Raw genomic sequence first — 23,867 nt, forward strand, 5'->3', positions numbered from 1 at the left:
GTCGACGTTGCTGGCGTCCCCTGTTGCCACTCTCCAAGGGTTCCTCTCTTGAGTTAAGTCTCCAGCATGGACACTGGCACCTTTAAAAGGTCCTCCCTCAAACGCAGCACATCTGGCTCGCAGAAGGTAAGATGAAGCATGCAGGCAACAATGTCACATTCAACAGCTATTCATTTTTATTACCTTTCAGACTTTTTTCCACTCTGGGATTTTAATTAGGATTAAAAAAAGTTTTAAAAGATTTTTTAAAATTGAATTGTAATCTATTATTAATGGAACTTTTATAAATGATGTTGTTCTCAAGAAAAATAAGTTTATCTTAGCTTTTTAGCAAACATTTTGCAAACACAAACTGTATGATTACTCAAGTCATCACTTTAAGGATATACAACATGGTGCCAACACTGGCATCTAGCCTCAGCCCTTCTCGTCTCGTTCCCCAACTTTGATAACCACTGACTTTTATATCTTTGTAAAGTCTTAAAAAAGTATTTAAAAGACCCTGAAAGCAAAAATATGTAATCATTCATACATTTCTCTTCCCAATATTTGAGCAACATATCCCAGAAGAAGAGCATGTGAACTGCAAATTAAGAGAGTTTGCACTATTTTTGTGGAGGCTTATGAGCACAGAATTTTCAAGGACAAATATAATTCAATTTAAATTTAAATGAAGGAGAAAGTTGGATTAAATAACTACAATGATTGTGGCATGGTTGTGCCAGACAGGCTGGTCTAAGTATTTCAGAAACTGCTGATTCACGGGGATTTTTCCCACACAACCAATGATCCTAAAAAGAAAAATTATCCATCGAGCAGCTTTTCTCTGGGTAACAATGTGTTGTTGATGCCACAGGTCAGAGGAGAATAGCCAGACTGCCTCGAACTGACAGGAAGGGAAAACTAACTCCAATAACCAGTTTTTTACAATGAAGATATGAAGAAGACTATTGCTGAGTGCTCAGCTAAGAACAGAAAAAGAGGCTACAATTCTCACAATCTGACCACAGAAGATTGAAAAGATGTTGCCTAGTCCGATGAGTCTCGATTTCTGTTTTAACATTCAGATGGCAGGGTCAGAGTCTGGTCTAAACAACATAAAAGCATGATGTTCAGGCTGCTGCGGCTGCTGGTGGTGGTGTAATGGTGTGGGACACTTAGGGCTCCTTAGTAGCAAATGAGCATCACTTAAATGCCAGACCCTACCTGAGTATCATTGCTGATCATATCATAAAGCTGAAATCATGGTGAACGCTGGCCTCTAGTCACCAGAGAGCACATGATATTCATGAATTCTCCGCAGGTTAACGGGGGTGACTAATTTTTGATGAGTTCAGACACTTAACATTAGTAATAAAAACTGCAACAACCAGTAAAAATCTGAATCTGTATATCCTACCAGATTCACTCTGGGTTTGCACCTCACATGAGATTGTGATGTATGAGTCACCCAGCCACCCTTCACATTCAGTTGTTCTTCTCTGATGAAATTAAATGGCATTTATTTAAGCGCACACCAAAAGAAAAGCAAAAAAGAAATTCTTTGAATACATCCCTCTCAAGGCAAAAACATGTAGAAACAACATCTGCAGCACTCACATAAAAACAAAGTTTTTAATTTATATGGCAGCTGATAAATTCAGAAGATAAATTTTAATGACAAAATCATCCTATAACGGCTACAAAATAATGTGAATTTTAGTGACGGAAAGCATTTGATCCCCTTGGAGCACAAGATTTAGTACTTGGTGGAATAACCGTTGTTGGCAAGCACAGTCTCTGTAGAGATATTCGACCACTCTTCTCTTCAGATCTTTTCCTAATGCTCGAGTATATGAGGTTGCTTGGATACACAAAAGTGTGGCTGTCTCTATAAGTTTTTGGATTTAAGGTCCAGAGACTGTTTAAACCACTCCGAAGCCTTAATGTGTTTCTTCTTGAGCCACTCCTTGGCTGTATGCTTTGTCTCATTTTCCCTGAGACTAAACCCATGATTGATAAGGTTAAAAGGTTCTAGTTTAGTGCTTTCACTGCAATAAAGTTATCTTGTACCACTGACGGGAAAACACCACCAAAGTTTAATGCTTGCACTGCCACGTGTGACAGTAGGGATGATGCTCTTGGTGTCAAAGTCAGCATTTTTTCCCTTAAGACACTCTGAATGAAGTTATTCAAAAAAGTTTTATTTCCTAACAAAGGTGGTGACTGTGGTCCCGTCTGCATTTTCCCATGCAGTGTTGGGAGTCATGCCTTGTCCTCCTTATGGTCATTAATTCTGCATGAGACAAGATCGTGGGTGGAGCAGCAGACTGAGAGTGACTGACCGTAATTTTGCGTGTCTTCAATTTGAGAATAATCACACCAACAGTTGTCAATGTGTCACCAAGATGCTTACTGGTGATCCATTATCCCATTGCAGCTTTTGTACTGGTCAACCCAGAGCTCTTTGGCCTTGGTGATGAGGTTAGGGGCTGCTTAGGGGCCCAGGTATACTTTTAATCCACACAATAGTGCAATCCATTGTGGATACTGGCTTGGTGACTGTTAATCCCCAAATTGTTGTCAATTAAAAACTTGGTATACTTGACCCAAATAAACAGAAATGCACATTTATTTCAAACGACAACAATTTTTTTCTCTTTTGTTTAGTTGAAAAGTTATCATTTACTCTTAACATGCATCTACAACTGAAATTGCAGTCAGCTCATTTCTTTGTAAGTAGTTCAAATCATGAATTCACCAGGGTGTCGAATCCCTGTAACATCTGTTGAGGCTGCTATGTATATAGAGTAAGGCTTATAAATGAACCCATGTAATCCTTAAAATCGTTGGGTAACCTGGTTATTTTTTAGTCGCGTGATTGATAATTATTACGTTACTTAAACCGTTGTAGCCACAATGACTAAGTTCCTTCACTTTCACAACAGAAAGATTTCAGATGTCGCTAGTTTTTTAGGAAAAAACTAACTTTATTGCGATTCCTTGATTTTGGTCTCTATTTCAGTCAGACTGCTTTAGGGAAAAAAGTGGAAAAACAGCAGCCTTAAAACATGTCTTATGACTCCCTCAACTCTCGGGGATAATCAGTGACATGTTGGACTCGTGATGGCTAACTGGATTTTTCAACTCAGGAGGACAAAGAGTGCATTTACAAACAGGGCTGACTGAAAACAGTTTGCTGCACAGTTAATGCAAATTTGCCCATCCAGACCCTGGAAGTGGAGTGTGCCACTTTGACGAAATATCTTTTCTCCTCGAGTAAAAACAAGTAAAAGGCAGCTTTATATTCAGCCCATGTGGTTTACCATGAGTCTGAAACCCTTTTTTTTTTTTTTTAGACAGTTAACAGAGCCTACATGGGTTTTCTTCCTGTCACAATGCATCAAGCTCTAACTAGCATGGCTATTCAATACCAATGAGGAGCAATTAGTTGCTTTGATCTTCAACCCGGGTAACATCACATTCCTTATAGGAACCCAAAATCCTTTCTTTCACTTGTGCTCACAAGGCTTTTGTTGTATGAATTCCATTGTTACTGCAATATTGTGAATATCTGACACGTTGATTTTCAACTGATATAGCTACAGAATTTAACCAAACACGTGCTGCCAGTCAGATATCCACATACAGATATAAAGTCATCATTATACCTTCTCTATATGAGCCTTTGGAACTGCGTAGTGTAATTAAAGCTTTACTGGAACAAATTAGCTGTGGTCAAGTTGTTGCTAAGCTGTGGATCAGGAGACCAGGACCATGTGATTCCAGTATAAAAAGGAATGAATGTATGGTATACTGTGAATGTGACCTTTGTATATACATTGTTGCTCTGATGTCCAATGTATTGTATTAAAGTGCTAAGCATGGTCAAAGTTTGAGAGGAAAACACTGCATCAGTACAGCTAATAATAAATATTTTTTTTTTAATTTCCGTCTCATATAGCTGTCTTTTGTTTTAAGCACTAATTTTCCAAAGTCTGCATGTTGGAATGAATGTTGTTGATTGTTCTGAGGCTTGTCTTAAGTCCTGTTAATTTGCTTGGTGTGATCGGATCCTGCATTATCTCATTCTTCTAGGGTTTTTTAAAATGTTTTTTTTTTTTTTTTTTCTTTGTTAAGTGCTCAAAGGCAGCTCTTAACGAGCCAGCTGGTTGCTGACTGGATTTTGGTTTTAATTGCTATGGTTAATGAGTTTAAGTAAGCTGAAATAACTGCGTCACACTGCCCAAACCCTTCTGGAAATGCGCTTTGTTTTGTCCGGCTATAATTAACATTGGCCCACGTGCGTTTTTTACTGGAGCACGAAGAAAAGTGGGAAACTGGAGGGGGATGCTAGGATTCTCTCTTTGTCTTTCTGTCATCTACCACCAGCCTCTGCTGTTTTTTTTTTACTGGAGCTAAAACTGCTCACTTCAACCATAAAAGGAGTGCTTATCAAATCATTCACATGAGAAAGGCTTTAAGCAGACGTCTGCTACTTAGTGCCAGTTCGCTCCATCTCTAGTTATTAAGAATGCATCTGCAATCCCTTTATAACTTGACGACTGTTTTTATTAAATACCCAAACAGGAGGATAAATATGATTACAAAAGGGCACTGGGAGTCTCTTTTTTTATGAAAAAAGGGTGTTTTTAAATGTAGACCAACTTAACATACCTGACATTAAACAGGAAGATTAAGGGAATACTGAATATCTGGACTGCTGCCTTTTCTTTTTCTCCACAAAAACATAGTGGGTGGAAATAAAGATTAACTGCAATTAGCACTGACTGACCCCCAACTGGAGACCAGTCATGTCTTAACAAGGCGCCTTCCAAAAGAATGCCTGCATCCAATTCTCTCAATTATGCAAATTGGGTTGAAATCAAAGTACTTGGAGGGGGTGAAAATTTTCAAACGAGAAGTTGGGGACCCTCTGAACGAGGCTGCAGAACTTTTAGGTTAGTCGCTCTTCTCCATCGTCTCACACTGGCGAAGTTCCTCCAAACTGTGAAGCGAGTACAAAGAAAGGAGTTTTACACAAATTGGGAGATTAGGAGCCGGTTATCAAAGTAGATTTATTGTGCCTTGTTCAAGCGAATGATGAAAATACCCTCTGGGCATGGAGAAAGGGTCATGGGACTCCCAAAAGGATTACCTTGAACTGGAGTCATGAGACTTGGGCGAACAAAGACCCTGCTCACATGCTCATCATATTAACTGGCCCTCATAAAGTGAAGAAGTTTCATGTCCTGTGGGATTCAATGAGGCCACTTCACTGGGAGTGCAGCACCAGGAGAAAGCTCTGGCTCCCCTGCACTCCCTAGCCTTAATTTCCAGCAGCACTAGGACCTCGAAGCTCCGTCAAGAGGATTGTACGTGAGTCGAAACCCTTTAAAAACTTTATTTAGTTGCATTATTAGGATTTTACCAAGCAGCGGCCGATGTTGTATTAATCGCAGACCGTGAAAAGTGAGTTCAGATGAGGTAAATGTGAGCAGGCAGCACTGCAGGACGTCTAGGTGCTTATTGATGCATGATGACACTGAGAAATAAAGATGGGAATATTTTTTACAAAAACTCATGCTAAATAAAAAGTAGTTGTTTTGAAGCTATGCCAAAACACCATTCTTGAAAGAGCACTGTAGTAACAGCAGATAATATATGTAAGGCTGATATCTATGTATTTGTATAATTTTAAATAATTTATACCAAATGTTTACAGTAGTAGTGTTGAACTGAAAAACAAGCGTTAAAAAACCCCACGAAGAATTACTGGTGGAAAATAGTCATAATGGAAAATGGCATACATGCAATAAAAACAGATTAAAAGTAATATGCAAAGAACATGCATCTATTTGCATTCGTGTATATTTTTGGTTTGGATGGACCATATGACATCTGCACAGGCAAAAAAACAAAAATAAATAAAGGCAAAGGTTTCCCTTTTTCTTAAAGCGGAGGTGAGTAGACACTCCGGGAAAGTCTGTGGTTTTGCGGTCCAGCTGCTCTCAAAGGGGGTCATTTGAGCAGAAAAACAGGGCGAGAACAGTAACTGTTCTGTGTTATGGCTACTTGTGATTATCACAAGACTTCAGTGAGGTTTATATAAGGTCTTTCATACTTACTCATCTGACCTCAGGCTTATTGGTAAAGTCTAAACAGATTTTTAATATGTTTTTACACAATAATGCTGTCAAGGGTTCAAATTCTGTTTTCAACCCCACTTCCTGGTGATTTCTTGGAAAGCTTTGCTTCCCCTGATTCGGTGTTAATTGGGCTTCCACCATCAACAATAGCCCTCTGAGAACCTTCGCTTTGAACTCGGGTTATTTTTGATCGGCAACTGGAAAAAGATCAGAAAGCAATCAGAACAGGATTTGACAAAGTGTGGGGGAATAGTACTTTTGTGCTTTTCACTGGCTGCTTATGAAACTTGAACAAACAATGGAGGCAATTTTACCAGCATCAGCTGTGGCGCAATAACATGAGAAATGACAGAGCATGCATGATTTTAGTGCCACAGTTCACCATGCTCATGTCTTTGTGCATATCAAGTACAACTTCTGGATTCTTCGAAAAACTGCTTTTGCATAACACTTTTGTTATGTTTCTTTTTGTCTTCCCAGGCACAGAAAGTATGGATTGAGAGGACCTTTCTTAAAAGAGAATGTATACACATATTTCCCAGCAAAGACCCAACCAGGTAATTACTTCAATTCTTCAAATTTACCTTGAAATTGTACTTAAAAAAATTACAAGTCAGAAATATAAGTCCTTAGATTGTAAGTGCAGGTATGCTGTTATTATCCACATCATTATTCCAGAATTACAACAGCTTTTTTTCTAGCTTGAAGCAAATTCATGCAATGTTCATTTTGCTTAAAGTGTATTTTAGCATATTTTTATAAAATGTATTGTTGTTGTTGTTGTTTTTTAAAGCTTTCCATATGCAAATTAATATCCATTAAATTATGTTAAAAAGTAAAAAAGCTGAAAACATTAAGAATAAAATGAGATCACATGCATCGGTGTACATTTTTCTTGTTAAATGGGCTATGTGAGTTATGACAGTGGTGGTTATATAAATAATGTCCTGTAAATAATATAATAGTATTTGAAGCTGGTATTCGGGTCTATATTAACTGACAAATATTTTCCTTATTAATTAATTAATTTCTGAAATCATGACACCCTTGACTTCATGCTATCCCGCATTTATCAGGATTTAAACAATGCGTCTGTAAGTCACGGGGAAAACTCCAGGGCTGCTAGAGCAGCCAGGCAGTGAGCCCTTTGTCTGCCAAAGCACATATTTGCCAGAAATGGGTAGAGCAATGAAAGTATATGTGCAAGGTGTGTGTTACTGGCTTCTTCAAGTTGCAGTTCATACCCTCTGATCTGTCTAGATGTGCCTGTGGTCAGCTGACAACTCAGCACGTGGCCATCCCTCCTGGTGCCAACTCCTTAGAGGAAACCCACCAGCTGGTTCACATTGATACCCCAAAGGATAAATGGAGTGTGATCAAGCACACCAGGACGTACCCGACGGACGCCTTTGGCATCATTGAGTTCCAGGGAGGAGGATTCATCAACAAAGCCATGGTGAGTCTCAGTCAAAAAGGTTCTGCTTCAATCTTCGATCCTGTGGATACAAGCGGTGCCTTAAAAACAGAATGTAATCATTAAAGTAGAATCTTAAAGTGTGGGGACCTTTCCTTTGTAAAGGAGGATTATTTATTCACATTTTTATACCGTTAGTTCTCTCACATCAGAAAAGTGAGTGGATACGATGCAGTGTTAAGGAGCTTTTCCACATCTGAACTTTTTAAATTGTACTTAACGCACACGACGTAGCTAGAAAAAAGTGATAATTAACCTCCCAACTTTGTTTTTTCTAGTATATCCGGGTTTCATACGACACCAAGCCTGACAACCTACTGCATTTGATGGTAAAGGACTGGCAGTTGGAGCTGCCCACCTTGCTCATCTCTGTACACGGGGGTCTCCAGAACTTTGACCTCCAGCCCAAACTCAAACAAGTGTTTGGCAAAGGCCTGATTAAAGCGGCCGTCACAACCGGAGCCTGGATCTTCACGGGTGGAGTTAACACAGGTAGGACGCTGATGGTTTAGTATAATGCTTTTAATGTTCACTTAATAACAATCAGCTTGTGACATTAGAAGATTACCTTTGCCCCAAATTGTTATTACGTAACACTACTCTGCAATTTCCTGGGGGAGATTTGACTAACCCATTGTCACAGGTTTAGGCACTATAATTAGAGCTTTAGTGGAAAATTCATTGCAAATGATTGATATTGCGTGAGGTTACCGCGATATTACCACAGTATGCTCCATAATTCAGCCCCATCACAAAAGAGCTTTATTTGTATTGCTCTGTTTTGCCAATTTTAACTTAGGGGTCATCCGCCATGTTGGAGATGCCTTAAAGGACCATTCCTCTAAGTCACGTGGAAAGGTGTGTGCTATAGGGATTGCTCCATGGGGGATCCTTGAAAACAAAGAAGACCTCATTGGAAAAGATGTAAGGATATTTGCACCAGCATGTGGTCTCCTTAAAAAGAAGACCTTTCAAAGTAATGTCTCTTCTTATAACTTTTTCCAGGTAACAAGACCCTATCAGACGATGGCAAACCCACTGAGCAAGCTGGCTGTGCTCAACAACAGCCATTCCCACTTCATCCTCACAGACAACGGAACCTGCGGGAAGTACGGCTCTGAGGTCAAACTCCGTAGACTGCTGGAGAAGCACATCTCTCTGCAGAAGATCAATACTCGTAAGTTGTTTAGTGCGCTGCATTTTTAAATAATCTGCCCACTGTGATGTGCATATGTGAGCTAAAATCTTGTTGGACACATGGATGGAGAGCTCCTCTGTGACATGTGGGCTTCCCTTTGTCATCCTATGCCTGGAACTTGGATAAGGCAGGGACAGCAAAGGGATGCTCAGCTGTCACCATTGACGTCACTTCCTCCTTCCTCTGGTTTGTCTGTTCACACATCGCATCGTAGCACAACATAAGCTTCATCATATCACTCTCAGACTGTTTTACAGAGAAAAGAAAGGATGGAACAAATGATTATTTCTCTCTATTCATTCCAGGTTTGGGTCAGGGGGTTCCTCTGGTGTGTTTAATAGTAGAGGGAGGTCCCAACGTTATCTCCATTGCCCTGGAGAGTCTGAGAGATGAGCCCCCCATCCCTGTGGTGGTGTGCGATGGCAGCGGCCGTGCTTCTGACATCATTTCCTTTGCGCACAAGTTCTCAGAGGATGGAGGGTGAGGTTTCAGTCGATTTGCCTTTTACACTGATATCAATCCTTTAAAAAAAACCAAAAAACAAAAATGTGCTTTTTTTATCCTGTCATGCAGCCTGGTTAACGACGATGTCAGAGACCAACTTTTAGTGACTATTCAGAAGACATTCAATTATAGCAAAAGCCAGTCGCAGCAGATCCTGCTCATGGTAATGGAGTGCATGAAAAAAAGGGAATTGGTAAGTAGAGGAACAAAGTGAGTGAAACCATTGTAGGAGTGAAGCCATGTATTTTTAAAACAACATGTCTGTGTCAATCAATAAATATTTCTGAGTTGTGAAGCATCTGGTCTCCATCGTCATTCATCGCCACTCCACTCATTTGTGTATGTCCATTAACATACTGAATAAACATAATCCCCGCTACCTGCATGTCATTTCACCTTCTTTTGTGGTCATGTGCGTTATATCGTAATCCGGGACTTTTACAGCTTTACTGTAGGATATTATTAACTGTTAAGGACGCATGCAAGTGCGTAGCTGTCAAATGGTGGTACTCCAACTCAGTTCAGCACACACCGGGTAAAAGTTTTCAGCAGAAAAAAAGAAAAAAAAAACAGAGCTGAGAGTAATTCTTCAAGATGAATGCCTAAATAATAGCAGCATTTGTGCATCTCTTGCAGATTCCCGAAGGCATAATTGATGCGATAAACAGTTTGTAACGCTACATAATCTCTATAATCTATACATTTGAGAGGAAAAGATCAACACACACTATCAACTGCTTAGCTCGTACTTCATCTACTCACAGGAAGCATACAGCACACAGATGGAGGAGAGGATCCAGCTCCCTAATCCTCAGCCAGGTTGCTCTATCCACTCCGCAGGCTTTCAGTCCCCAGAGTGCTATCAGTTTACCACTTCACTCTGAAACTCTCTATCCCAGATGTATTAGACTGCCTAATGCTCCAAAACACTCACATAAGCAACTTAAACTGCTTTTTGAAAGATATGAAAACATACTGAATTGTACTGTTTTTTTTATTAAACACTATTTAGTTTTCCTTGATTCTCTATCGAGACAAAGTGGCAGAACAACCAAGTTGTCTGAGCTCTTTATGTATAAATCTTAAACTAAAGGGCGGTAACTAACCTACAGGTGAATCAGTGTCACTCTCTAGTCCACACATAATCCTTTCATCCTAAGTGCATCCAATGTGAACATCTGGCCTGAGCAGATAAAAACACTGATTTAGAGGGCTACATTTTGCTGTGATGTAACACCAGGATGCAACATTTAACCGAATTATAAAATTATTATCATAAAAGTGTCCGCACGCACACAAACAAGGCAGGCTGCAGCTTCCTGAAAGAGAAACAAAAGTGTTCAGTGTTCATGCTGATGCAGACTGCTCATTATTAACGCATCCTGAGGCCGGCGCTGGAAAAACTCTGGCACCGCGCCACATATTCATGCCAATCTAATCCCATTCACCGTGGCTGCGCATGTGACAGACCCGTCAGCGTAATTTCATTTGATATTGTCAAGTCTGTAACAAGGAAAGCGCTATCGCCGTGTCTGACGATTAAATTGGCTGTTTGCGCTCGAAAGGTCAGCCACAGGGCGCTGGAGAAAGAAGCCCTGCTGAAAATCAGTGGCAAAAATTCATTCTTTCATCAATCATACAGTGTAACATTCCCTCGCTTCCTTTTTTATTCTCACATATAGATTACAGTTTTTCGAATGGGGTCTGAGGGACAACAGGATATAGAAATGGCCATCCTTACTGCTTTGTTAAAAGGTATCATCAGACACCAACACCAGTGGTTATCCCACTCGAAGCTTGCCTCCTTGTATATTTCCAGTAGTTCTCTTACGGCGTGCCGCACATGCCGGCTCTCGTCATGTCTCCGTCTTTTTTCTTGCATCAGGAACGAACGCATCGGCAGCAGACCAGCTCAGTTTGGCTCTGGCCTGGAACAGAGTGGATATCGCACGAAATCACATCTTTGTTTACGGACACAATTTGCCAGTGAGTGTTCCTCACTTTTGAACAGTGTAAATTATTCATTTCACATCAGTGCTTTGTGAGTACATGGATTCAAGACTGAAGGAAATAATTTGTTTTTGAAAATCCAATAAAAAAAAGAAAAAAAAGTGTGAAACAGAGTTGATGAAAGTTTAGAATGACGCATTTGCAAATGCTTCAAATTCATCTGCTGAAAGAAGCAGCCTACACAAGTGTGATGTGAAAACCCAAAGCAATCAGCAGGTATCCACGGAGAGTGAAGTTTATGAGATGAAGAAATTGTGAAAAGAATTGACTGAAGACCAAAGGAGAGTTTTCAGCTTGGTGATATCAGTTCTTGTTGGAAAAAAACACACCTCACATGCAAATACATATATAAGCACACATAACAAACACAAAAACTGGCAACTGATATGATCAAGTTAGAGGCATAGTAGAAATTGATGTTTGATATTTTTTTTCTATTATTACTCGGTCAGCCGGCTGGTGCTATTGCCAACACTACAACCACTGCAGCCCCGTCTCAGGAGAAACAGAAGAGCCCTGCGAGCGCTCCTCGCAGCAAGACTCGGGCCAAGAAGGGGAAAGGGAAGGGAAAGGCAAAACCTGAACCACCAGAGGAAACAGATCCAAGGAAGTTGGAGTTGATTCGCTGGGTAGGAATAATGACGTTTATGCAAATGTTACATGTGGAAATATGAGACAACAGAGTGAACATAGAGAAAATAATTATATTATATATATTCTATCAGGTGAACTCACTGGAGCAGGCTATGATGGATGCTCTGGTGCTGGACAGAGTGGACTTTGTCAAACTGCTCCTCGAGAATGGAGTCAACATTCACCACTTCCTCACCATTCCCAGGCTGGAAGAGTTATACAACACGGTGAGAGTTCTACAATGCTGAGCAACACCAGCGAAAGGGAAAAAAAATATTAATTCACAGAGTTTTGATGGATAAAAATATACAGAACCTACTTCTCCTTCTTCTCCTCACATCTTTCAGAAACTTGGCCCGGCAAATACCCTGCATGCTGTGGTTAGGGATGTCAAAAAGGTAAGACAGTCTTTGCTTATAACAATAAACATTCAGCAGAATCATTTCAGTTTATTTCAGGTTCAATATTATTTTAAAGCAGTTAAGGTCGTGCTTTTTTATATATGACTTCTGCAGGGAAATCTTCCTCCAGATTATCAAATTACTTTGATTGATATTGGTCTTGTGCTGGAATACCTCATGGGCGGAGCTTACAGAAGCAATTACACCAGGAAAGCTTTCCGTAACCTCTACAACAATCTATATGGACTAAAAAGGGTACGCATGGATGGAAGGAAATAAATGACAATGGTTTGTCATCATATTAAGTAACATTTTACATTAATTGCAACGCTTTGTTCTCTTCTTGCAGCCCAAAGCTCTGAAGCTTCTAGGAATGGAGGTAGGGTTTTCTTTCGCAACAACTAAAATAGTTTAACCCACACAGAAGCACAATCTATCTAGCTGTTGTTGTTTTGTTTTTGTTTTTGTTAGGATGATGAACCTAGGTCAAAAGGCAAGAAAAAGGCAAAAAAGAAGAAAGAGGAGGAGGTGGAAATTGATGTGGATGACCCTGAAGTCTGTCGATTCAAGTATCCCTTCCATGAGCTGATGCTGTGGGGGGTGCTGATGAAGCGCCAGAAGATGGCACTATTTCTCTGGCAGCGTGGCGAAGAGGCTATGGCAAAGGCTTTAGTGGCTTGTAAACTGTATAAGGCCATGGCTCATGAGTGCTCTGAGAGTGAACTGGTGGATGATATCTCCCAAGATCTGGAAAACAACTCCAAGTGAGTGATGCAGAATGGTTTTTATACTTTCTGTAACGATGTATGTCTTTTTCTACTTGCTTTAAACTACTTTGATAAGTGCTATATAGAAATAATTGTCGTTATGTCCCTCTCACAGAGAATTTGGACAACTGGCCTACGAATTATTGGACCAGTCCTACAAGCACGATGAACAGGTGGCCATGAAACTCCTAACATATGAGCTGGTTAACTGGAGTAACTCCACCTGTCTGAAGCTGGCTGTGGCTGCTAAGCAACGTGACTTCATCGCTCACACCTGCAGCCAGATGTTGCTCACTGATATGTGGATGGGCTGCTTGAGGATTGGAAAAAGCCCGGGCCTGAAGGTTAACTTCAAAAAATTCTAAAACAATAATATTTACAAGAAGAATGTTATTAGCGGAAATACTTGAAAAATGATTATCTCACTCAGGTTATTCTGGGAATCATCTTCCCTCCTCTGATTCTGCTGTTGGACTTCCGCCTTGGAGACGATGCCTCTTATCAGGCACCTGCACGCAAAGAAGAGGGAAAGGACAAAGATGATGACACAAAATCCAGCAAGGTCCTTGTTCATACTTTTTTTTTTATTAGACATATGCCTAATTTAAGGGTGAATGATTGTAAGCTTGCTGTTTGCTGTGATGCTGCAGGATGCCAACACTGATGCAACTTCCCGAAAAGGAGACGAAGAAGAGGATAGCACCAAAATCCATAAAATCCCAGTTGGCAAAAGATTCTTTGAGTTTTATAATGCACCTTTCACCAAATTCTGGTTTAACACAGTAAGTTCCCTTCTGATGCGTGAAGCATGTATTTCAAAAATGACTGCCAACAACAACAAACAGCTTTATGACCTTATTGTTTTGACAGATCTCCTATCTGGGCTATCTGATGCTGTACAACTACATAATCCTGGTGAAAATGGAGCGATGGCCATCTATACAAGAGTGGACGGTCATAGCATACATCCTCACACTTGGCACTGAAAAAGTCCGACAGGTATGAATCTTTACAGAGTCGGAATATCTTAAATTCCAAACGGTTTTATGGGCTTGCAATGAATACTGTGTGATCTCCTAATCCTGGTGTCTAGATTCTGATGTCAGAACCAGGGAAGCTGAAACAAAAGATAAGTGTGTGGATGGAGGAGTACTGGAACATCACAGACCTGGTTGCCATATCCACGTTCCTTCTGGGGCTAATGCTACGGCTACAGCCTGAACCATACATGGGCTATGGCAGGGTTATCTACTGTATAGACATCATCTTCTGGTACATTCGTGTATTGGACATCTTTGGAGTCAACAAATACCTGGGACCTTATGTGATGATGATAGGGAAAATGGTAATAGTTCAACGAATCACAGATGGCATGCACACACACAAAAAGAAAGAGAACACACTGAGCTTGCATGTTCTCTTTGTTTGATTCCTTTCAGATGATTGATATGATGTACTTTGTGGTGATCATGCTGGTGGTGCTTATGAGCTTTGGAGTGGCTCGACAAGCCATACTTCATCCAGATGAGGAGCCAACATGGCGCCTGGCCAGAAACATTTTCTACATGCCTTATTGGATGATCTATGGGGAGGTTTTTGCAGACTCGATAGACCGTAAGACTAGAATTCATAGTAAGATTCTGTTTCCTGATTCTGGGCAGATGATCAGTGTATTATTTCTCTGTTTTAAAATCTGTCTTAGCAATGTCACACACTTTGACATACTTTGTCTCCCTCTGCTGGCACATTTGGAATAGCACTTACTACAATACATACATTCAGTACAACACAATGTTTCACTGCTTAAGAGCAGAATAGATGCCTGTATGTCATCTCCTCTGTCATGATCATCTGCCTCCAAGTTTTTCTTCTCCTGTTAATGTTTCTTCTGTCAAGGTGAAGGCAACAAGCAACTATTTAAAAAGCCTCAATTGGTATTGAAGATGGTATTGAATGTTTTCTGGAAGGTGCTGTTAAACACGTGTTCTAATTCATACTGAAATTCGGATGTTTGTCTTCATTCATTTTTGATTTTATGAAAAAGGTTATATAAAAAAATTGAAAAATGTAAAATATGTCAAGGATATAAAGTATGCAACTAGGTATGTTTGAGTACTTTTAAAAGTGCAATGAACAATTTGATAAGACCAGTCCACCCTTTAAAGCAAAACAGCTTGACCTTGACAGAAATATGACATAAAAGTCTTATGTCTATTGATGTTAACGCTTTCTCCATTTCCCTGCGGAACTGTGGTTTTCGGGGATTTTTCCAAGTCTATGCAATGGAAATCAACCGTAAGTCATCATGAATGGTATTCTAATTATTTACATTAAAGTCTATATAAATGTATAACTTTAACCTCCCATTCTTGCAGCTCCATGCGGTGAACATTTATATGATGAGGATGGGAAGAAACTCCCCCCATGTATCCCTGGTGCCTGGCTCACACCTGCCATTATGGCCTGTTACCTTCTCGTAGCAAACATTCTTCTGGTCAACTTGCTCATTGCGGTCTTCAAGTAACTATACTTCCAATGTCTACTTGTTCTATTGTTTCTAAGAAAATATCTCCTCTTACAGTTTTTACTCACTGGTCTGCATGTCCTGTCCCACAGCAACACCTTCTTTGAAGTCAAGTCAATTTCCAACCAAGTGTGGAAGTTTCAGAGATATCAGCTGATCATGACTTTCCATGACCGCCCCATTTTACCGCCACCTCTCATCATCCTCAGCCACCTCTATATCCTCTTCAACAGGATGTTCAAGCGATGTGCCAGGAAGAAACAGGAGGGAGAGCTAGATGAGAAAGACCGTGGCCTCAGTTAGTCTCCTTTTTTAAACCAAAACAATTTTATCATTATACTTAATACTTAAGTGCAATTAACTCTTTACCCCTTGAAAGCCTCCTAGGAGTATCCTTTGAATCTGCCTTCTAAATTTCTATCAAATGTCAGGCGTGCTTGTAGAACAAAATGTATGTGTGTGTGCATCAGAAGTTAGTGGGGATGGTCTCTGTCTATGCAAATACCTATAAAAAACAGAAACTATTCTAATGGTCGACGAACCACATCTTTATTGATATACACTGTGCTGTTAAAATTCATCACTAAGGATACAGGTGAGGTTTTCAAATGCCATCTTTATGAGGGTAAAGAGTTTATGCAGTTTTTCAGTGGTTAATAATATACACTAAGTGTTTAAACCACATCAAAATATTAATTTCATGATTCTGTAGCCTATAAACATGAAGAAACTGCTGGAACTGATTTTTTTTTAACAAAAATTGCTGTCATGTGTTTTCTTCAGAGCTCAGGCTGAATCCAGAGGAGCTAAAATTCCTGTACGAGTTTGAAGAACAGTGTGTCGAGGAATATTTCAGAGAGAAAGAGGACGAGCAACAGTCTTCCAGTGACGAACGCATCAAGGTTACTTCAGAGAGGTACATCACTATCCTTTTAAAAGTAGTTCAAATATTTCAAATTGGTTCCTGTTTCCATAAACACTCTTTTTCTCTCAACTCTTCTTGGCAGAGTTGAGAATATGTCAATGCGTCTGGAGGAGGTAAATGAGAGGGAGAACACGATGAAGGCCTCCCTGCAGACGGTGGATCTGCGTCTGGCCCAGCTGGAGGAGCTCCATGGACGTATGGCAACCGCCCTTGAAAAGCTTGCAGGTGTGGACAGGTTAGAGCTGACTCGAACCTATTCGCGAAACTCATCGGTGTGCGACCCTTCCAATCTCCTTCGCCAAGGCAGTATTAACAGTGCTGACGGTTACAGTCTTTACCGCTTCCACATGGATATGGAAGAGTTTGCATCCAGGCAGAAGGACCCAGAAGACACAACAAAAACCGGCCTAGAAAGACAGCGGAGTTTGCGACAAGCCTCAAGTATGTGCACTCTCAACACCAAGGAAGGTGGTCAGAGCTCAGAGTCCGGAGGTTTCGAGAGACCTCCGCCAAGCTCAGTTGTAGATATTCTCATATCTCCGTGTGAACAAAGGCCCTCTTCTGCAACATCAAGTCAAGAAACAATAACAAACATAAAACAAGGCAGCACAATGTTTCTAGACAGACTACCAGACAAAAACAGACTGAGGCCTTTGTCCCCTCCGAAAAGGACAAAATCGTTGAAACACTATCCAATTGAAGACCAATTCATTTCTCCTTTGACAAAGAGGAGGTCTATGAGCACCATCGTTATGAACCCCCCTGATGAACCACAGAAAGCTCCTGAGCCCATAGAAAAAGTCCAGAGTCTGCTAGGAAACTCCTCTTCGCCAAAGAGGACTAAATCTCTGAGGTACATCCCTACTGAAAACCAAAGCCAGACTTCTCCCATCACTAAGAAGAGGGCTATGAGCAGCATCCTCTACACTCCAGCTGAGGCTGGTGATGATATGATGCAAACTGCAGAGTACAGGTCACTGGTAGAGCACATTAATAAAACTCCAAATCAGTGGCCATCAAGTTTAGCGTATCAGGTGCATCCTACCACTTTGGGTCAAATGCCTAAAGTATCAACAGTCAGAACACTCACCCAGCAATATCAAACTCAGACTGAGGCAATTCCTACAGAAAGTACGAGGACTCTTTCAGGAACAGAAACTCCTGAGGATCCAAAAACGGTCAAGAGAAACCTCTCGAACACCACAGAGTATCTGATAGCTGCTGATGAAAAATATTTACCCTCTCACAGATCACTGACCTGGAACGCTAGCGACAGGAGAGCCAAGTCCATGATGGTTAGCAAGCAGCTAGCTGCATCTAGCAGCGAGAGAGTCCTTAACGAAAGCAGAAAGGTGTCAACTTTTGGACAGGCAGATGAGGAAACAAAATCAGATGCAGGGAAGACAGAAGACGATGTCCAGGAGTAAAAATGAGAGCCTTAAAAAGAGAAAATAAACCAGTGAGAAGTGAAAAAATAGCAAGAAGACAAACAGAAAGCTATGATTAAAGTAGTGGACATGTAGCCTGCCATCAGAAATCATTACTAAGTGAGTTTCTGATACAAAGATACAAACAAAATGACAATGATGGGGAAATAAAAGCTTTACCAGAGTTTTTTTTTTTAACATTTTCAACCATGCAGTGTAGTTGTGTAAAAAAAAAAAAATCAACATTCCCATAAAGATCCACTTTCTTTTCCATTTTTACTCTTCACTGATGTAACATACAGTAGTTTACAAGGACTATCATTCACATTACAGCTTTCTCCAGTCGTTGTGTTTTCATATTGGACGCGTGAAGGGAAAGTGCTCTGTGTCTACAGTCTCAAGAGGAAATAAAAGCAAGAACACAACTGCTACTTGTGATTACACACAAAATATGTGAACAGCAAAAACTTTCACTTCCTATATATGCTCAACATTTTTCAAATACTGCCTGTAAACATTTTCTATTTCAGATACTGTGTGCTTAATAGTCTGAGGTCTCCCTACAGCTTTCATGCAAATACTGACAACTGCGTAACAATATGTATTAAGTACAAGCTTCCAAGAAACAAACTCTTTCACAGCTTTGTTTTGACACAGAACCCTGTACAAATAAAGGTTCTATTAAAAATAAGTAAAAAACAGTAGGTTGTTTTTTCTTTTGTTGTTGCTATTTTTTCTTTACATATTTTTGTCTTTCTATTGCAATACTGTGACTTTAAATAGGCACACATGTGCAATTAGAAATGATGGCATTAACACTGGATACCACAATCGTAACATATATGAATTCACACAGACAATTACAACCAATTCTGAAACTCCATATGATTATCTTACAGCATCGTCATAGTAAATGTAACAATAGGTAGGGCGTATAAAATGATGCTACGTTGTATGAAATACTCTATTTTTCTTCATTTACCATTTATGAGACCAATATTTGTAACACATATTTTTTAAGAGATCCTACAGACATGTCCAGAGTCAGCAGGCACTGCAGGGTGAGCTACAAACCACTGCTGGATATTCATGCATCAGTCTTTTTGCATGAACACATATAAAGCCTCGTTCCTCATTGATCCTCGTCTGGTCAGCAGATCAGGGTAGCATCTCAGCCTCCCCTGAACCTGTAAGTCCAGCTGGCAATAAGGCCCCATGATTATATGACCACGGCTGCCTCCGCAGCGAGGAAGGCCAAAAGGCGGAAACCCTCCAAAACACCAATGTCACGCCACATACGTGAGCAGCTTAGAGGAGCGAGCACTTGAAGAATTTAATTCTCTTCGACTTTTTCTCTGTGATCTTGACCGGTTTGCCTGATCCTCCAGCACTGTTGTCAGTCTACAAGAAAAGAGTTGACGGTGAAGAAATGTAAATACAGACTGTGACACAAAGTACGGGATAGCGACTAATTAATGAAACCTTCTTCAACTTACCGACTTTGAGCTCAGATTATGCAGTATGTCTCTTCCCATGGTATAAAAAGCCTTGTGTGACATAAAAGACAAAAAGAAATATTACACATACATATACTGTGTGTAAGTCATGCTTTATGGTAAAGGGTAAAACATCCAGCTTACCTCTTCAACATTCAAGCCAGACTTTGCACTGGTTTCCAAGAATTTAACTCCATAATCAATTGCCAGCTAGGTGAAATAAAAACATAGATTTATATTTATGCCAAACGCTGAAAATTGCAATAACTTCAACTGAATTAGCTTGATTAGCTTGCTTTTTGGTAACGACTAGCTTCAGACTCACTTTTTCACCTCTGTCTTTAGACACCTGTCTCCTGTCAGTCATGTCGCATTTGTTGCCCAGGATCATCTTCTCCACATCAGATGAGGCATGCTGGCACAATTAAATAAGACTCATTATTTATGGTTATTTAAAGTATGATACTATGAGTATTAAAAACAACTATAATTTACTTATAATTAACAATCACAGAATTTAAATTACAAAAAAAATACTAATAATATAACTAAATTTGGAACTCACTTCTTCAATATTTCTAATCCAGTTTTTTATGTTCTCAAAGGACTTCTCATTGCAGATGTCATAGACCAGCATGATACCCTGGGAAGGAAAATAATAATAATAACAATTTATGAACCCCCGCGTGTAAGGGTAAGGTAGATATATAGCAACATGGTGAGAAATAAAAAGCTAACCATTGCTCCTCTATAGTATGCTGTAGTGATGGTGCGAAACCTCTCCTGGCCCGCAGTATCCCTAATTACACATCAAATCAACAACACAGGGAGCAGGTTAAAGTGCAGGTCAGTCAGACTTTCCCATAAAAAAAGGGAAAAAGCTCAGTCAAATTACACATACCATATCTGAAGTTTGACTCTCTTTCCATCCAGCTCTATTGTCCTGATTTTGAAGTCTATTCCTGTATTAAAGCAAGTAAGAGCCACATAAGCTTAATTAGTTACATTACACCGTCCAATTTGTCACATGCCTCACATACACAGGAAACCAGGCATTTCTGCAATTAATGGTAAAATGTGATCTCGTGTCACGTTTTAGAGGAACATATTTTGAGGAATAAGCAGAAATAGCTGCAGTGTAAATTTGCAGCGCCGATCAAAAGTCTTGACTGTGGCTTTGATTTCATTCTGTATTTAACCCTGCTAGGGCATACGAGTCTTCAAGGACAGAATAGCATCATTCATTAGTCTCACACTCCTATTGTCTGGTTCATATGCAGTTATTTCCCTTTTAGGTCGTTTGTCCTTCTCCTCACTTTCATGAAAAAAATTCACTAGCTTCTATTACTGACAGATCAATGCAGCAAAACGCTGGACTATGTGGATGCCGGCATTCGTTTTATTAGATTTATCCTTGGGGGGCGTCAGCAGAATACTCACCTATTGTAGATATGAAGGTGGTATTGAAGGAGTCCTCGCTGAATCTGAACAGCAGACATGTCTTGCCGACTCCGCTGTCTCCGATAAGCAAGAGTTTAAAGAGATAATCGTACGTTTTCGCCATTGAAATAAACTTCAGACTTCTGCGTTTCGATATTATAAGGCCGCAATGAAGCTGGGATCCCCCGTCTGGAAACCCCTCAGCTGTCTGTTGCAGACCCGGGCAGACTAGCGACAGCCCGGTGCCGAGAAATGTGACGTCAGTTCCCGCTTGGCATTGTGGGGCTTTGTAGTTTAAAGGGACAATTCGATTTTAACCATCACTTCTGGACACAGACTTCCAGTTTTGGAAATGCTCCTAATGCCCCTGGTACTTCTCTGATTTCTTGTGCGCCTTCTTCCTGATATTGCTGTCCGGTGGGCTTACATATCACAACTGAGGCGAACTGATGGCCTCTACATGCATGATTCCCACCATGAAGCACAGAGGAAGAGGTAGGATGGTGTGGGGGTGCTTTGCAGGTGAAACTGTTGGGTATTTATTCAAAACTGAAGGCACACTGAAGTGAAAAAATAAAATAAAATAAATGGGAAGGTGTTCCCAAACCTTTGACTAGTGTATATATAATTGTATTTTTTTAAGTGATAACCCTAATACGAAGATATTATAAATGTTTAGTATACTAAATATTATATATTTTGGGGGAAAATAAAAAATATATAGTATATTTGGAAACCTCAAATCAAGTTTTATTTTTTTCTGTTTTTTATTTTATTTTTCTACATGCTCTTCACCATTTTCAGCACACTGTATGATTTCGAGTCATTCCCCGCTGCTCTGCTCTGAGATGCTATCTGTTTAATCGGCGCACGTATGCGCAGAGATTTGCACAGCGAAAATGCCTGTAAGTTACAAAGTTTCGTATTAATTTGTATGCTTTTTTCAACATGGTAGGTCCATATGTGCATTTCAGAGACGATGTCCTACCGTGTTTACACCGTGAAACCTCGCAGTTGTGTTGTTGACATTGTTGCAGCAGCAACACATGGATTGGGGGTTAGCTAGCTAACAATAGCTGACGACGGGTGGCGACTACTTGCTGAAACACAGTGGTATGTAACTAGTAGTTGTGTGATGTAACTTATAACGTAGTCATGTCGGACCAAAAAGTAGTCATCGCCTGCAAACTTTCACGACTGCATTTTTTGCGTTTAACGAATCACCTGTAGTACACAAGAACAACTGTGGTGCTTACTTAAGATGTAAATGCAATAGTTAATGTTTAAAAGAAGGTTTACCAAAGTGAGCTAAAAAGTTAAAACACGGTTGATCCCACTTATTTGACTGGACCTTTCCCTTCATTTCAGTTAGCCAGAGACCTTCTCCACCCGTCACTTGACCATGAGAGACGACAACATAAAAAGAAAAGACTTGTTCAGAGTCCCAACTCCTACTTTATGGACGTGAAATGCCCAGGTATACAATAAAGTTTATACTATATGGTCACCAGATGTCCCTCTTTATGTGGGTCTTAACAGCATTTTATTATTTCCTTTGATCCTACATGTGGACATAGTGTCTCACATTTTGATTGGATCTAGTTTTCAAAAGGCAGTTCTATAAAGATAGCTACTTCGTTAAAGCAACTGGGAAAAAAGTAGCACACTCCTGCAGGTTTATATGTTACAGTCTTTTGCTGCCTACTACGGCCATGGTAGAAAATTGCAAGTCACCAAAAAACACAAGCTAAGCAGATTTTTGTGAAATTGGCAGAGATAAAAGGAAAGGCTCAGAAACCTCTAAAAACCCAGTGAAACTGGTGACTGACGACTCTCGGTATTTGTTTTTTGTTTTTGACTATAGCTCAAAATGTCATGAGCCAGTTGATGATTCATTTGCACTGAAAGGCAATTGATAACTATACAGAGCAGCAACTGAAATATGTTATGCAGCTGCTGTGATTTTAAGCCATTTCTTATTCACACGTTCCATGGCTGTCTTTTAATCACGTTTTACATATATGGCAATCACAGAAATGTAACAGTAAATATTTAACACCATTTCTTTGCAGGCTGCTACAAGATCACCACTGTGTTCAGTCATGCACAGACTGTGGTACTTTGTGTGGGATGCTCAACAGTGCTGTGCCAGCCCAAAGGAGGAAAGGCCAGACTAACAGAGGGTAAAACATCCAGAACATTCTGTACCAATAGAGATGTAAATACTTGATCGTAAGTGTATGGGCACCATTATACCTGCTGTGTGGCACCTGGCAAAACGTACTGTACAACCAAGACCAACCATTTCCACCAGTGGTGCTTTTTGTAATCTGGAATATTGTCATCACCCCTGCAGCCGGGTTGAAGACTAGTGCACAATTGTGGTAGTTTTTACTGCTGTTTTAATAACAGTAAAGGAGCTCAGATTCAAAGATATTGCAACAATTTGAAAAACATGATTATGGAAAAAAAGAACCTTTGAAAGAAGACAAGTCTTATATGTCATACTTTTTTGGTTTCCATATCAGCTCTGATGTGGAGGTATTATCAGGTAGTTATACTATGGGCTCAGTATACTGCAGCAGATACCTGCTGTCATGGTAAGTATAATTAGATGCAACAGTAATACATTACCACTGCTGTGCAATGCAACAAGTGGCAGGTATACTGGGGCCTTTGAACTGCGCATAAATGAGATGTGAAAACAGATCAAGTAATTATGTTTTCTGTTCCACAGGTTGCTCTTTTAGGAGGAAGCAACATTAGATGGACATTGGAAACTTAATGACAGACTTTAAGCAGTGCCTTTTTATAAATCTTCCCATTGATTAAATGGTGTCCAATGACTAGTTATCATACAAATTTTAACTTGTAGACAAAAAATTACTGGCAGAATTTGATACGCAAATCTCAGTAAATAAAGACAGCAATAAAAAAAGG

General features: G+C 40.0%; 3 protein-coding genes across 3 annotated transcripts; 2 read left to right on the forward strand and 1 right to left on the reverse strand.

Annotated features, from left to right (window-relative positions):
* Positions 1-18,647, forward strand: LOC102780768 (transient receptor potential cation channel subfamily M member 1). Its single transcript, XM_006789305.3, has 27 exons — positions 1-126; positions 6,609-6,685; positions 7,389-7,584; positions 7,881-8,094; positions 8,402-8,526; positions 8,608-8,779; positions 9,106-9,280; positions 9,374-9,497; positions 10,987-11,059; positions 11,190-11,290; positions 11,767-11,943; positions 12,040-12,174; positions 12,295-12,345; positions 12,463-12,603; positions 12,698-12,727; positions 12,820-13,112; positions 13,231-13,459; positions 13,546-13,677; positions 13,766-13,897; positions 13,986-14,114; positions 14,209-14,460; positions 14,555-14,729; positions 15,390-15,410; positions 15,491-15,635; positions 15,732-15,937; positions 16,423-16,555; positions 16,647-18,647. The coding sequence occupies exons 1-27, from the start codon at positions 67-69 to the stop codon at positions 17,989-17,991; spliced, it is 5,043 nt and encodes a 1,680-aa protein (XP_006789368.2). The 5' UTR covers positions 1-66; the 3' UTR covers positions 17,992-18,647.
* Positions 18,155-21,164, reverse strand: LOC102781056 (ras-related protein Rab-8B-like). Its single transcript, XM_006789306.3, has 8 exons — positions 20,928-21,164; positions 20,389-20,449; positions 20,226-20,286; positions 20,053-20,130; positions 19,813-19,902; positions 19,632-19,697; positions 19,488-19,538; positions 18,155-19,392 (listed from the first exon to the last, which is right to left on the reverse strand). Exons 1-8 carry the CDS (start codon positions 21,049-21,051, stop codon positions 19,300-19,302), a joined length of 624 nt encoding a protein of 207 aa, XP_006789369.1. The 5' UTR covers positions 21,052-21,164; the 3' UTR covers positions 18,155-19,299.
* Positions 21,165-21,731: 567 nt separating this feature from the next.
* rps27l (ribosomal protein S27 like) lies at positions 21,732-23,865 on the forward strand. The gene is made up of 4 exons (XM_006789304.3): positions 21,732-21,832; positions 22,296-22,404; positions 23,000-23,110; positions 23,665-23,865. The coding sequence occupies exons 1-4, from the start codon at positions 21,827-21,829 to the stop codon at positions 23,691-23,693; spliced, it is 255 nt and encodes an 84-aa protein (XP_006789367.1). The 5' UTR covers positions 21,732-21,826; the 3' UTR covers positions 23,694-23,865.
* The last annotated feature ends 2 nt before the right edge of the window (positions 23,866-23,867 follow it).

Source organism: Neolamprologus brichardi, chromosome 7 (assembly GCF_056152115.1).
Source record: "Neolamprologus brichardi isolate AB-2024 chromosome 7, ASM5615211v1, whole genome shotgun sequence".
Classification (NCBI taxonomy): Eukaryota; Metazoa; Chordata; class Actinopteri; order Cichliformes; family Cichlidae; genus Neolamprologus; species Neolamprologus brichardi.

Excerpts from the sequence above, each read along its gene's own strand:
- LOC102780768 (XM_006789305.3), top strand. The coding sequence starts at position 67 with ATGGACACTGGCACCTTTAAAAGGTCCTCCCTCAAACGCAGCACATCT. Across the intron at positions 8,527-8,607 it reads AAGACCTCATTGGAAAAGAT|GTAACAAGACCCTATCAGAC; the intron begins GTAAGGATATTT and ends AACTTTTTCCAG. Across the intron at positions 14,461-14,554 it reads TGATGATGATAGGGAAAATG|ATGATTGATATGATGTACTT; the intron begins GTAATAGTTCAA and ends GATTCCTTTCAG.
- rps27l (XM_006789304.3), top strand. Across the intron at positions 22,405-22,999 it reads TATGGACGTGAAATGCCCAG|GCTGCTACAAGATCACCACT; the intron begins GTATACAATAAA and ends ATTTCTTTGCAG. Across the intron at positions 23,111-23,664 it reads AAAGGCCAGACTAACAGAGG|GTTGCTCTTTTAGGAGGAAG; the intron begins GTAAAACATCCA and ends TCTGTTCCACAG.
- LOC102781056 (XM_006789306.3), bottom strand. The coding sequence starts at position 21,051 with ATGGCGAAAACGTACGATTATCTCTTTAAACTCTTGCTTATCGGAGAC. Across the intron at positions 19,698-19,812 it reads CTAAAGACAGAGGTGAAAAA|CTGGCAATTGATTATGGAGT; the intron begins GTGAGTCTGAAG and ends TATTTCACCTAG. Across the intron at positions 19,539-19,631 it reads CTGGCTTGAATGTTGAAGAG|GCTTTTTATACCATGGGAAG; the intron begins GTAAGCTGGATG and ends ATGTCACACAAG.